This window comes from Euwallacea similis, chromosome 17 (genome assembly GCF_039881205.1).
Source record: "Euwallacea similis isolate ESF13 chromosome 17, ESF131.1, whole genome shotgun sequence".
Taxonomy (NCBI): Eukaryota; Metazoa; Arthropoda; class Insecta; order Coleoptera; family Curculionidae; genus Euwallacea; species Euwallacea similis.
In genome coordinates this window covers 4,150,773-4,165,039 of record NC_089625.1, presented here as the reverse complement: position 1 = coordinate 4,165,039, position 14,267 = coordinate 4,150,773, and the positions used below count along the sequence as shown (strand labels likewise).

The following is a 14,267-nucleotide window of genomic DNA, read 5'->3' as shown; positions in this document are numbered from 1 at the left end:
TTAGTAATTTTTCCTCGAGAATCGAGGTATTAAGGTACGTATCCAGGGGTCCAGAAATGTAAATCTAAGAATCATCACTCACCTAAGTGAGTACTTTCCGTAAGTTTGTGAATAATTAGTTATTTGTTGAAATGTTTATATGCTTAAAGAGAAGAAAAGTTATGTATACATTAATATTCATGACATTCCGTCAGTTTCCTCATTAGCAAAGTTTAACATTCGAGACGCAAAGTAATCTATTCGAAATCCTGATTTATGTTCTTACTAACTTGTAAAATCCAGAATGTGTTAATATGTAAATATGGTTACGCTTCGTTCATAATTCGTACAAATGGGTGTTGGAATAAGTAATTTCTCAGGGATATTGAAGATTTTAACAGTTAATTATTTCCTATACTTCTACATGCAGTGTCCATATTATATGTTTATATTTGTATATTTGAGTTACACCATCATCGTGTCGTTCTTATCTCTTGGATGAAGCAAAGGATTTGACCATTTTCACAATTATGGGATAATGATAGTAGATAGGAAACACTCATGCCAAGTTACTTATCTTTGTTAATTTTTATTATTGTTCTCGTTAGGTTTATATGCCTATATACGACACCACGCTGTAATCGCCTTAGCCATTGTCTTAAGCTTATACACTTGACGCCGAGTAATCTCGTCCTGTCCCAACACCAAAAAAGTATAAATCAAAAGACCGATTGTCTCCCGCATAATGGCATCCCGTTCTTCGACCGAAGCCTTACACAACCTCCAGTTACGGCCTATTGTAAGGACATAACATGTTCATTATGACCATGTTGAGGAAAGAGCAACCACAGGGTAGGTGCCAAATGAAATATATTTGATGACAACGTCGAATTGTGGTCGTCGGAGACAATGGGCGATTATTTCGTACCTTTTGAGAAGTAGGTTCGCATTGTGTTCGCATAGCCAAGACATACTGGGTTTATGAAAATGTATAAAGACTCTAAAAGGGAGGGACGGATGGAAGTCTATGAATAAAGTAAATTGAAATAAATGTTACATCAACTGTGCATAATGGTTCAGAATTGCATTTAATTGCATATTAGATGTTTAATTTGCATTTTTCAGGTAATACCTACCTGAAAAGTTTTGTTGTGTACGAGGCACTAGAAATTAGTGAACGACAAAAGCTAGAAAAAGCAAGCGAGAAAAATAATGAAAACACAACATGGATCAAACAAACGATTTTTGTAAGCGGCACTGATTTTAAAGAAAATAGCATTTTTTAGATATTTGATTAAACGAATTAGGATATGGGGAATGTTTTATCTGAATACATAGTGGTTTTTTATTATTCGCGAACTCTGTTGGGTTTTGCTTCCAACTCAAAAACCTTTTCGACTCAGGTTCTCGAAAGCATGTTCGGGAGGCACGTGGGAATAATACAGCTTTTTATATCGTTTAAGAGAATGAGTGCCGTTTCCGTCTCAAAAGTTGCATTGAGACTTGAATTAAACATGCGGCGGATACGTGGGAACACCGCTTAAATAAACAATATAATCATGTATCTGCGAAAGAAATAAATTCAAACCGCGCTCAAGGGAGTCGAAATTTCAAAAACATAAAAATGATCAGTACAATCATTCAGCAGTATCAAACACTGAAAATTAAAGAAAAATCGCAAATTTTGTGTGCTGTCACTTTCATTTACCACCACTATTAATATCGATCTACTCAAACATAAAGATAGCTTTGCCTAACTTGTAACTGTCCTGTTTTATTGCATGTTTTTAACTGAAGACAGAAGATGTAACGTACGTGGCGCCTGTGTCCAGAACTTATTTCACTGGAAGTAGGTAAGTGACGCTAAATATGGTTTCATGATATTTGCACAGTGGTAGCAAATGATAATTTAAATAGTAAAAAGAACAATGTTTCTTATACCGGGTGCCGTAAATTCGTGTCTAAAGTCGACGAATCTTGAAAATGGTCAGAGGAAGAAATTTGCACTCGAATACCCATCAAATACTTCAGTTTGAACACTAATCTTAAAAAACTTACCAAATATGACCAATGAATTTTTGACTATGCATTGAAAATTGTAGAACATCTCATCTCTATACAAGAATTGTATTCGGATGTTATTGTCTATACTCTGTAACAATAAATAGTTTATGCAGTATGTTATTGAATGCTTTTGAGAACAAACCCATAAAAATTCATTATCTGATGGTATTTGCCGGTATATGATTCATTATTAAAGTACCAAAAATCAAAGTTCAAATAACTTTAATATTATAAAAGATGATTTCTCGTACCTGCAAGTAACCTTTCCTATATTTATCACAAGGTGAAACTGAAGCTGAAGTTTACTGATGAAGTGTTGACTTATTCAATTTATCCCATTATGAACGATCTTACCGAGAATTCCATGGGGAGGGACTTCTTCCTTATTGAGAATACCCTTTGCAGGCTTGAAGAGTGCTCTTGACTGTCTCAAACTAATATTTAACATCTATCCATGAGTATCAACATGAAGCTAAAGCGTAAGGAGCATTAAGAAAGTCAAAAGATGTTATATGAGATACGTTCATAACTAGAATAAACGGCCTCATCTGATGGTATAATAACTATATCTAAATCCCATTCATTCAACAAATTAACCCATCACGTTGGTGCTGCGGCATGTCCACCACAGTAATCAATAGTTTCGCAGGTAGGCTCCCCCTTTTCTGATACACGATAATTTTTTTATCAGACCACAAAGTGTATATCATTCGTCAGGTCAGACCGCCGTGGCCGATGGGCCACCTTCGGAGTGGCCAACCTGTTGGTGACGTCACGTGGTGTGCCGATCGCCGCGAAGAAGTACAAATGAAGATTAAGTTTAGCGGAAGACGGCGAAGAAGTACCTTCGCGAGAGTACCGCGATTAGGGCGTCACGGAAGAATTACGCGAAAAAAGCACTACTCGCGAGTGTAATTAGTTTGATCGGCGTCATGGTTTCCAAGAATTTGTAATAAGGAAACACGTTGTTTACACTTAATTAGCTAATTTCGAAGTGCTATTTAAGTGCGTTTTTGCTAATAAGGACTAGAAGAAAAAAGTTATTTTGTATTAAAGAAAAAATGTTTAGGTGCTTCCAAAATACGCTAAGTCGTATTGTGGGAATTGTGGAAAAAAACTACAAAGATTTGGATTAAACCTGCCTTTAAATTTGCGCCAATTTGATAGAGGGAAAATGCACGAGGTAAGTTTGAAGTAGCAATCCTGTTCTGGTCATTATCAATCATTATAAATCTTCTTGATATGTCTTACATATTGAGTTAAGTTGTGAACGTCAGAAGAAAACCTACAGAACCCAAAACATTAAAGTTTTGAGAAAAGTGAAAAATCGATTAATTCCATTTAATTTTATATCGCAAGAAACTTGCAATAAATTGAAACATGCCTAGTTAGTTGGTATTATTAGCTGAAATTTTCCACTTACAGAATTACTGAATTCAAGAAATGTTTAGCTTTTATTTAGGAAAAATAATATACACATAAAAAGAGGTATTCAGATTCTTCTCAAAAGAACTAGACAATCAAAAACCAAACGCTGATTCTTAAAACGATATATTCAGTGTTGACTACCTCCCAAAATTGTCACAAATTTAGGACTTTCCGAACTTAAATGAAGCCCAAAGAAGTTCTTTTTACTTTACTCGAAGTAGCTGAATTCTCTACTCACAGAATATCAAGATATTTTGAGGTGGGTGCAGTGTATTCTAGTGCTTAAATTCACCAACAAGTACTATATTCTTTGCACACCCATCAGAACCCTTAGGAGCTCCTCACAGATAGAGTAAAATTAAGAAAAAATAATCTAAATGCGATACGTAAAACCATATATCATAAGCATACCAAAAGAAATCACAAATTCAAGGGTTCACGAGTTTGGTGAAAGGGGAATTTAAATAACCAGCTAGGAAATGAATAGTTTTGTGTGACGAGTAGGATTCTGATTTCAGCATGACCAGAATTACGCAAAATAAATTTTTCTAATGAGTTTCGTTCACACTTTTCCTAACGTTGCGGTACGGTGAAGAAATCACAAGGAGATGGTATAAATTTGAGAATTTCATTCACCACTTGTTCCATCAATTTCCATCTGAATAGAACGCATGCATCGAAAATTCTAAATAATTTCAGACGAATATGCAATCATGCAATTTAGATCTGAAAAAGCACTGGCGGTTTTTTCAATCAAATTGTTCTCGTGTATATAATCCTAATTAGTCCATAATTTTCAATGTACCTATTATACATCCGAATATATTCAAGGTACGTCCTGTACCTGTTGAACTACAGCAACCTCCCGGTTTGGGTCCCATTTATAAAGCAAGTTAATAAATTGAAGCTTTTATTTTATAACTAGTTACGAAATGATGCGCGTTTTCTTACCGATTTCAATTGCTCTCACCACATTTGACAAACTTAGAAAAAAATACCTATCTCTAGTACTAGTTTTACAAGACACCATTATTGGTTGTATTATATGACTGGGAAGTACGTTTTCTCGCCTTTTTTCGAAAAATAGTTGAATAATTGTTGCTATGACATGAATATGGCTCATTATTTAACTAGAGGGCTAATAAGCCACCGTGTCGTGATCACGTAATTGCTGTTTCAGTTATGGTTGCTATAGAAGTGAATGGCAAACAAAACATTACCGTTGATGTTATAATTCAAATACGCGTCGTCTTCTTGCATTTTAGACATAATTTTTTCTTACTGGTTTTGAAAAAATCATATGTACATTGCAGTTGTGATGCACCTTGAACCCTCAAGTTTTAGTTCGTTTCAGAATTTAAATTTAACGTTCAGGCAGTAATAATGTTCTTCACAATCTTGGGGTGTAATATACTATTTTCTGTCGTACGCAGTAATGTGAATAGAAACACGAAATTATTGATAAATAATTATGACGATATTCTCTTGACATTCATTAATGAAATTTCCTTTTTAGGTACCAGAGTCATTTTCTCAGGCGACTAAAATATTTACAACTTAATCCCGTGACACTAGGTAGTTTAATATCCATCTAAATACGTAGGCGATGGCTAAAAACCGCTAAACGTTAAGTAGAGTCAATGTGGATGGATCTTCTTTATAATAATTGGTTTACCACAGCCCATAGCGGAAAATAGATAAATTAGAAATTTATTCAAATTTTATGTCTTACCGGCAGCCTAATGGATTTATTTGAATAGGTTATTTATTTCTTAATTCCTTGTTAGGTGCGTTTTGTCGTTTTTATCTCTGCTGCGAATGAAAAATATAACCCTGAAAACAAAACAAAATAAAATTAGAAGTAAATCTTAAAAATAATTAATTTCGTCAGGCTGTATAATATGCCAATCGCTATCCTCGGTAGGAACATAAAGGTACTATTAAGAATAGCCGCTTTTCTCATATGTCTACAGATTGATTTATTGGCTATAACAATCAGTTTCTACGCATCTTGTATAGGCATTTATTAATGAAGAAGGTGATTAATTCCACTTAAAAGTAATGAGGGAAGAGTAAAACAAAAGCGAGGAAAAGAAGGTAAAAAATGTTTGTATTGAAAAAGTTGTTGAATGCGCAATTCTTAGTAAGGTTAAATTCAATTTCAAAAATCCATATTTAAATTAAAAGAAAGAAGAAATAGCCATGAAATTCGAATCAGATACGAGGATACTGGACTTAAAACGAATACAATATGTTATTATAAAATAATTCGAAAATTCATTGCTCTTAACAAAAACAAATGTGCGTGAATTCCATCCACCATTATGTCAAGAAAATCGTCAAATTTCTTGATATAATAATAAATGAATTTATTATTGCAAACTGCAAAGGATCTGCAACATTAAAACACTTCTTTTGTATTGAAACTAAGACGTAGCTTACAAAGACTTCCTAAAAAATATATCAAAAAGCTCGTTGGGAGCAAAAGGGCAATTCGAAAAATTAGATTTTTTAGCTGGTACAATTTAATCTGGTGATGTGCAATAATTTCTTGTTCTATTGACCCCTAAACTAAAAAAAATACAATTTTTGAGTTATATCTGCTTGTTCCTAATAAAATTCGGCAGATTTTCATCGATTTATCGTTGACTGATTCTATCTCTGGACTTAGTCGTCTTTTCATTTTATCTCATTGAATCAAATTCATTAAGCAACATTTGGAGGTGTGATTTACCTCACATAAGCGCAATTTACTCCACTTCAAGCGTTTTTTTCATCCAGAGAAGCGCCCTCTAGGCCTTCAACGCCTTGTATGTTGATCACTCTATACATTTTATTATACCAACGAAACAATGGGAATATTCATTATAAAAGCGTTTATCGGCAAATAAAAGCACAAGCCCCATCAAAATAACCCGCGATATAGTCGTTACATGGTCGTCAAAAGGCCATCTCTGTTACTCACTTCTTTTTGTTTCTTCGACTAAACCCATACGAAGTTGATGAAGACATCGCGGGTCGTCTGGCAGCTCAAGGCCACCTTCCAACCACGACCAACTTTACATAAATAATAGGTTTGGCCTCTTTCATTTCTGACCGCCGTCCTAATGAGAGATCCACCGCTATTGGTGCATTTTGCAGGAATTTTTCCTGATTTTGTTTGTGAATAATGAGGCTCGTTTTGTGGTTTCAGCAGGATTGAAACTAAATGTTAGACAGTGTACGCATTCGAGTCTTTAATTTTATGAGCTCTTTTAGAAGAACTAATGCCTAAAAAGCTCTTCATCAGCTATTTTTGGTGTTAAGCGACGTTTGTACCACATCTAATGGAACAAGCAGCAAAAAAGTTTAGAATTTTTTGCGTTTACGCTATAGATACAATAAATATGAATAAAATTACAAAGTAGAAATTTCCAACCAAATTTGTTTTGTGGCCATTCGACTGATTGCAATTGATTATTACCGCCAAATGGAGAGTGAAATTAAATACAAATAGCCATAAAATAAAACGAATAATTGGACGAAATGTAGCAATAAAAAATTGCTTTGAAATGTTAATCAAAGTCAACATAAGGGTTAAATGAAGAAAACCAAAATTAAAAATTGAAGTGATTAAAACAAAGTAATATCAAAATAATTAAATTCGGAGTCAATAATCTCATATTTGAGTAATCGCTTCAATTATCTGTTTTATTTTATGGCTATGGTCAATCTCATTTTCATCCATACGTAATAATCAGTTGCAATCAATGGAATAACCGCCAAGCAGACTTGCTTGCAAATTGCCATTTTATAATTTCATTACTTACTTCATCATGGTTGGACATACTCCTGCGTAAAAGCTAAAACTTGCAAGGCAAAAACTCTCTTTTTGCGCCCTCGGCTGCACCAGATATGTAGGTCCAGGCCTCATCATCTTTTAGAAAACATTTTCAGCCATCTTTTTTAACATGAATAATTGATGTACAGTCGCTATAATCCTTCTTGATTGAGCATATCTACGAGTAGGTAACACCTTCTGGTCGTATATACAATTTCGTGGAATCTTAATAACTTAAATCACGAGAACTCAACTCTCATGTTCTAACGTCCATAAAAGTGAAGTGGTGAAGATTTTTATGTGAGCAGCGTAGAAAATAGACATCAGATAAAGAAAATAACGGTGTTTATTAAGCAATCAATTATATGTCTGTATTTAAAAAGCGATGTGTTCTTAAATACATCTAATCTCTCCTACGAAAATCTTATAAGAAAGAAAACCATCGCCTTCCCACGCATAATATCAGCAGGCAATATTTATTCACATCTTCATAGGCTGCCAAAGAATAATTACACTCCAAGCCGTATGTGCAAACATGATGTTCTTTTAATTGGGGAGTAACTTAAAGAGTTGTTCGGTTAATGCACCGGTATTAGGTAAGTACTTAAGCTGCTTATGTTGGAAATAGTTATTAATTATACGGTTACTTTCGATGCTAATGGTAAAGTGGGAATATTTGAATAGGCTGCTGTCGTTTAACGAGCCATATAATAAAGCAAAATTGGTGGATTCACTTATACAGCAGAAGTTCAAATGCCAATGCTCTGTAATGGTTCATTTAACTCATGAGTACCTCCGAGACATTAGTAGGTAAAAATACGGCAGAGCATTGCGCCTCCAGGGATCAAATCAGAAAAAAAGCGTGCAGAATCTATTAAAATATCTTCTCATACAAAACCAAGCTGTTTCGCTCATCATACCGAGATGCTCTAAAATACCCACCAACCACTTAAGTAAGGAGTAAAAAGATAATTACTGAGTCTTCCCAATTTCTTCATCAACACGCCTTTGTTGTCGTCGAAACTTCAATCTCGCAACACTTCGATACATACCGCCGTAAAGGCCATCATCAGCCACGAAGAAGATAATTTCAGCATCAATAAAAGTGTGTAATTAAGAGGTAGATGGCATATATTTTAAAAGGGAAACACTTTTTAATTGCTCAATTAATGGAGCGGTGTTGTTAAAGCAGGACCGTGTTCACAATAATTGTCCGAACAACGCTGTAAACACTGCTTTGTTTCGCCAATAACGTGAAATTGAAGCTTTAAGTGAAGCTCTGTGAATGAATGTAATTAAAAGCTGTTAACAAAACGGTGGATGATATCTTTATACTGTTGATTTGAAGACTCATGTTCTAATGGAAAGTGTTTGTTAGTAGAAGCATTCTACTGGCCAGAACCAGGTAGCAGAAGCTAATTACTGATCTAGGGAGTATACAGGATTATTCATTAGTGTGTCAAATTGCGATATCTCTGTAAATATAAGTTTTAGAGGGAAATGTTTCTTATCAAAGCTTCTGGTCATTAAGAGGTGCGAATTTTAAAATTAGTTTTAAATGTACAGGGTTCGTTATAAAAGTGTAGTAGAACCAAATCACGTTTTTGAAATGGAATGTCTCGATTTTTTTGCAATTTTCGGATTTATGGCAAAAAAATTGGGGGTTCCATTAAAAAACACATAATTTGGTACTACCACACTTTTATGATGGACCCTGTACGTTTGAGAATAATTTTAAAACAGACACCTCTAATGACCAAAAGCTTTAATACGAAAGATTTCCTTCTAAAACTCATATTTACTGAGTTATCGCACTTTGACGCACTAATGAGCAACCCTATATAGGGTGTTTCAGTTTGAAAATTATAAAACATTTTTTTATAATATATATGACAGTGATTCTTAAATCTGGAGAGTGCAAGTCTGAAAACCGACCTACTGGATCATATTGACGTTATTTGTACGTGAATATGTATCCTGTATGTGAATTCTCCTTCAGTATTAGCTGGCTTATAAATCGTCTTCTTAATCATGACATATTCATGAGAAATCTCTTCTCCTCATACAATGCACCACGCAAAAAGGGCAAAATCAGACACGAATAACCGCACCTATATGTTTAATGTAGCACACTTGCATATCCGAACGGGCGTACATTCGAAGCAAGAACACAATACGCCATTGATGTTCATTTTTCAGTGTGCGATGATTTGCTACCTTGTCTCATCCCAGGGCCCTTTCTCCTATCTTGTCATAAGTTAAATTTAATGGTGTATTTCGCTGGTTGTGCGACATTCTTGGAAGCTTGCGGTCGACACCTACCTTTTATGTTATATGAACCGTAGCGTTACGGGTCCATTGTTCATCACTTTATCGCGAATACATCACGTGATGTACGTAGAGATAAACGCGGTGTTTCTGTATTGAATTTCCCTCTAAATCGCTCTAAGCCATTGGAGGCGGTTAGGTAGATGTACTTCATGTAGAAGCAATTGATTTAAAAATATAAAATGAGCAATTTTTACCTATATAAATTCTCGTTTGTCATCACTACCCTTTTATCGAACTGCGACTAAAGGAAATGGTTACTGCCTTCTACAGAGAGATCAATTAAGTTTCATATCTAGTAAGCTGTGAAATTTGTTGAACAAAAGAACGCATGTTGATAAAAGTAAATAAAGCAACATAACCTCACTCGGCTCCTTTATCAAAAATTAAATTGAACGTCATTTTGCGGCATATGATCAAGCTACGACCTACTTTTTATCTTCCATTTCTCTTGTGTAAAATCCCAGCTGGCTATATATGAAATTGAAACAGTCTCGTAGTAGGTAACCGTCGTTTTCTAGTATTCGCTCTTAAATAAAGTCGCAAAGAACGGGGCAACTGCACCCAGGGTAAGAAACTTGCAGTAGTCACAGTAAAAGCCACATCTACCTCCCTGGCAATTTCATCTTGTCTATTAACCACATCTGAATCGTTAACACCATTTCCTTCATTCACAGCTTCACTTTTATCTTCAATAATCCGCTGATCTCCGAAGATAGCCGTCACTTGATTCTCGTTTTCACCCGACGATGGCAACAGTTCCACGATAAATTGCTCAATAAAGGATATTATGATTACCTTGTGCTGGCTGCTTTTATTGATACCACAAAATCCCCAATTTGGTGACACGAAATGCCTTAAGATAATTATTAACAATTAACCGTAAAAGGGGTCGAGAAGCGATGACATGCAGATAAAAACATTTCATAGAAATTAAATAGGCAAAAAATGGTTGAAATTAGCCTAAGAGTATTTAACTGTATCTTACTTTTATTAGCCTCTTGATTGATGAGTCAGGTTGAGATTCCTTTCGTTACAACAATAGTTGAAATAGTTTAAAAAGCCCAGCTGAAACGGCCCGTTTGATCTTCAAATTAATAATGAATCAATAATATTTTTCAAACCGAAGAGAATTTTATTTATCGTCGATCGACAGAAATGATTTATCGATTCAGACTCAAATGAGCGGTTTCATAATTTATTACTTAAACGCATATTTCATTGCCTAAACTTTTCGTCCTTCAACGAAGATAATGAAATTTAATGAAAATTACATTTACTTCTAGAATGACGTTCCTTCAGCTTTAAACCACAGTGACCATTTGACCCTACCAGATGAAGACCCTCCACCTCATCCCCTCTTTGACCCTTGTGAGGGAGGTTTTCTCCAGTTCTTGCCCCCACCACCGAGGCCGTTATTCCTTGAAGATATGATTCAGGACGAGGTTACCACTTGCGATTTATGCACTTGGGCTATGCAGGAAAAACCCATTATGACTTTTAGAGGCAGAGGTATGGATATTAAAAAAAAAACAAGCGGTGTCGACTCAAGGACATCTTCACTTTTTAAAACGATGCAGTTTAAATACCAATTTCTTGCCCAATCCAATCTATCTATGTGCTATATATGAAGACCTTTTGATAATTTTCTTTTTATTCAAATTAGAATTGCACAAAATCTTCCAGAAATTGGGCTCATCTCTGATCAATCTTCATGATTTTTTTATTTCCGGCAAACTACCGACAAAATTATTCGACATCAAACTCTAAAACTTAATGAAAAATCTTCATTTTTGCTTATTTAACTTATCATTTGCCACCACCATTATACTTATCCACATATGACCCAAAACGTTTGTCACACGCCTTCATAGTCTATATCATACTTTTCTAATACATGTTATTAAATGAAGACAAAGGATATAACGTACGTGAAAGTATATTCAAGGCCTATTTTGCTTCGTAGCGTAATAGGACCAAGGCCATAACATTTATCTTCGTCTAAGCTCATGTAGCAAATAAAGACGGTTATTGATAAGGGGTAGATGGTCCTGAACTTGGTTTGATGATACTGGCACGGTGGTGGCAAATAAGAATTTCAATAATTAAAACAATAACAACGTTAATTCTACACGGTGGCCCAAATGTAGCTTCCAAAAATTTACACAGAAATACCTTATTGTACTGCATTTTTTACATATTTTAGTTTCTGCTCTCCGCATTCGGATTCCCAGGTATACGCAGCACACAGCGAATTCTTTATTTATAAGGGAATTCATTAGAATCCTAAAAATAATTGAAACTTACAATATTTTACATTCACATACTCCCTACCATAGACGATAGATTATGCATAAACGCCTTTTCTATCTCTACTCGACGATTTTTAATCCAATTACTTATCTGATCTCATTACATCTCCCATTCAAAATCAGATTTGCTCGGAGCGATTTTTTCTTTGCCACTTGGCATTATTAAATATTCTTCCGTTCGGATAAGCAATGCGAGATATGCAAATGGACTGGAGATTTTCATTGAGATGAGCGATAGTACCTGCATAGGCGATTGTGGAATCTTGACACAAACCCATTCTAAATTTTCAATTTTAATCTTTATGTGAAGCAAATAAGATTACTCAATTCCACCACTGTAATTACGCAATTACAATACACTTTCGCGATGTTTTTGGCTGGAGGCACCTGCATTATTGAACCTCTATGAAGGAATATAAATGGGATGCGTAAATCTGCTGTGAAGTTTGAAATAACTGGACAGACAAGTATAGAGGTGGTTTTATTACATGTTTTTTTTTGCAAAGAGTACTTATCGCAAAAAGTTGTACATACTGATCAAAGGAAGTGAAATGTATGTTCTCCAAGGCTTTAAATACGTTACAAAATTGCACCCAACATGCTTCGTCCGGCTGTTTCAGGCAACGGAATTACTATTAATGGTATTAATCAGGGCTATGTTCAATAACTTCATTTCAGATTGTTCAGTTCAAAGTCAAAGCCATATTTTGTAAAGTTGGCGAATGTTACTTAGAAGAGTAAATTTTGAAAAAATACATAAAAAAACGCTGTATAACTTTAAAGTTATGATCTTTTCTTTCAGTGTTTGCTGGTGAACTGGGATGGGCTCTGACATTAGTCATAGTGTCTCTGAGCTCTGCTCTTATAGGTGCTGTTATTATGGTAGTGGTGACGCGGTGCAAAAGGTAAAAAAAATTATTTAATAGACATAAGCATGTCATGAAATACATGAAAATATACAAAAAAAACATGAAAATTTAACGTCCAAATTATCCCGTTGAATTATGACTTAATTCAAACTTGGTTGATGTGTTGATACAAACGAAACTTGCCATTAAATAATTAAAATGAAAAATTCCAAATAAATATTATAATATGATAATATAATATAATTTTTTTGTTTTAGGAGACTCAAAAATGTAGGACTAAATGGTAAGCGAACGTTCTCTTCTGAAAACTTTTCAACTACTCCTTTTTTTCCCCAAAACTACACAATCACTTTCAGAAAAGCAGTCTCTTTTCTTTTATTGAGAGAAATTTTCTCTTAAATCCTTTATCTTTTCATATATTTTCCAGAAACTGAATGTGGGATTTCCCTCCACCACCAGCACTTATCGACACGCCCCCCTATCACCATCCCAGCCAATAAGGAATTTAGTCCAGTGGTGGCACCTAACCTATCAACCATATCCGGGTCAACCACAAATACCAACGTGGTTTGGTCGTGGCTTGCACGGCGAAATCACAATACAACCAACAACCTCAACACATCTCCCGGTTCCCATGCGATGGAGAACCATTACACTCACATGGAGGAACAGTATAATGTGGAAGAGGTCGTCTATGATGAGTTGGATAAAGAGGGATCGGAAGGGAAAGTTGAAGGTAGGTATAAGAAGAAGAGTTATGTATTAGAAGAAAATGTTTTTTGATGTTAGAAAGTTTTTTAGAAATTAATGGATATATTTATAATTTATTATTTAAATCTGGATCTAAATCTTAAGATTTTGGATCAAGAAATTTTGAAACTACTGTTTGTCCAAATGATATAGGCATTCCTCACATCATCACATATAAAAGTAATTAAGTAGGCTTAAAGTTTTATTATTTTCCTGTCATAAACTCAAATGGGTAATATATATATGTATATATATAAATATATATTTTTTTAGATATAAGCAGTATTCAAGTATACCACAACTCAGCGTTCAACAGCACACCCGTTGAACTCCCTATATCTAGCGCACCGTCCAGTGCGTACTATTCAGATTTGTCAGTAGTACAAGAACGCCCTTACGAAACTGTTGATAATCTAACTGTATCAAAAGTTTGTAGTAAGAATTTAGAAATGCAGAGGTCCAAGATTAATTTGGGTTCTATAGGTGAAAATGTGAATTGTAGTATAATTTCGAACTATGTTTGAAATGATTAAGAATTTCATTATTGGTTACTTTGAATGTCGAAAGACTATAGAGGATGTAAATAATTATCAGTAAAGAATATACTTAAAAAAGTTTTTCTATTTTTCGTTACTATAGATTGGAATGCAGAATTGAAGGAAAAAAAGCAAGATTTCGTAATATTTTGAAAAGCAATGGGAATAATTTTTATCTTAG

General features: G+C 34.6%; 1 protein-coding gene across 3 annotated transcripts; it reads left to right on the top strand.

Annotated features, from left to right (window-relative positions):
- Nucleotides 1–565: 565 nt before the first annotated feature.
- Nucleotides 566–14,176, top strand: LOC136414476 (uncharacterized). Of its 3 annotated transcripts, none has more exons than XM_066398517.1 (6): nucleotides 566–831; nucleotides 10,906–11,131; nucleotides 12,734–12,836; nucleotides 13,058–13,083; nucleotides 13,228–13,536; nucleotides 13,824–14,175. In XM_066398517.1, exons 2-6 carry the CDS (start codon nucleotides 11,050–11,052, stop codon nucleotides 14,072–14,074), a joined length of 771 nt encoding a protein of 256 aa, XP_066254614.1. In that variant the 5' UTR covers nucleotides 566–831; nucleotides 10,906–11,049; the 3' UTR covers nucleotides 14,075–14,175. The 3 variants fall into 3 exon arrangements, with proteins under 3 accessions (XP_066254614.1, XP_066254613.1, XP_066254615.1); XM_066398516.1 differs by lacking the exon at nucleotides 566–831 and adding an exon at nucleotides 2,749–3,226 and having other exon boundaries at nucleotides 13,824–14,176; XM_066398518.1 differs by lacking the exon at nucleotides 566–831 and adding an exon at nucleotides 7,778–7,887.
- Nucleotides 14,177–14,267: the final 91 nt, after the last annotated feature.

Coding starts and splice junctions, on each gene's coding strand:
- LOC136414476 (XM_066398516.1), top strand. Junction 11,132..12,733: donor TATGACTTTTAGAGGCAGAG/GTATGGATATTA, acceptor CTTTTCTTTCAG/TGTTTGCTGGTGAACTGGGA. Junction 12,837..13,057: donor GTGGTGACGCGGTGCAAAAG/GTAAAAAAAATT, acceptor TTTTTGTTTTAG/GAGACTCAAAAATGTAGGAC.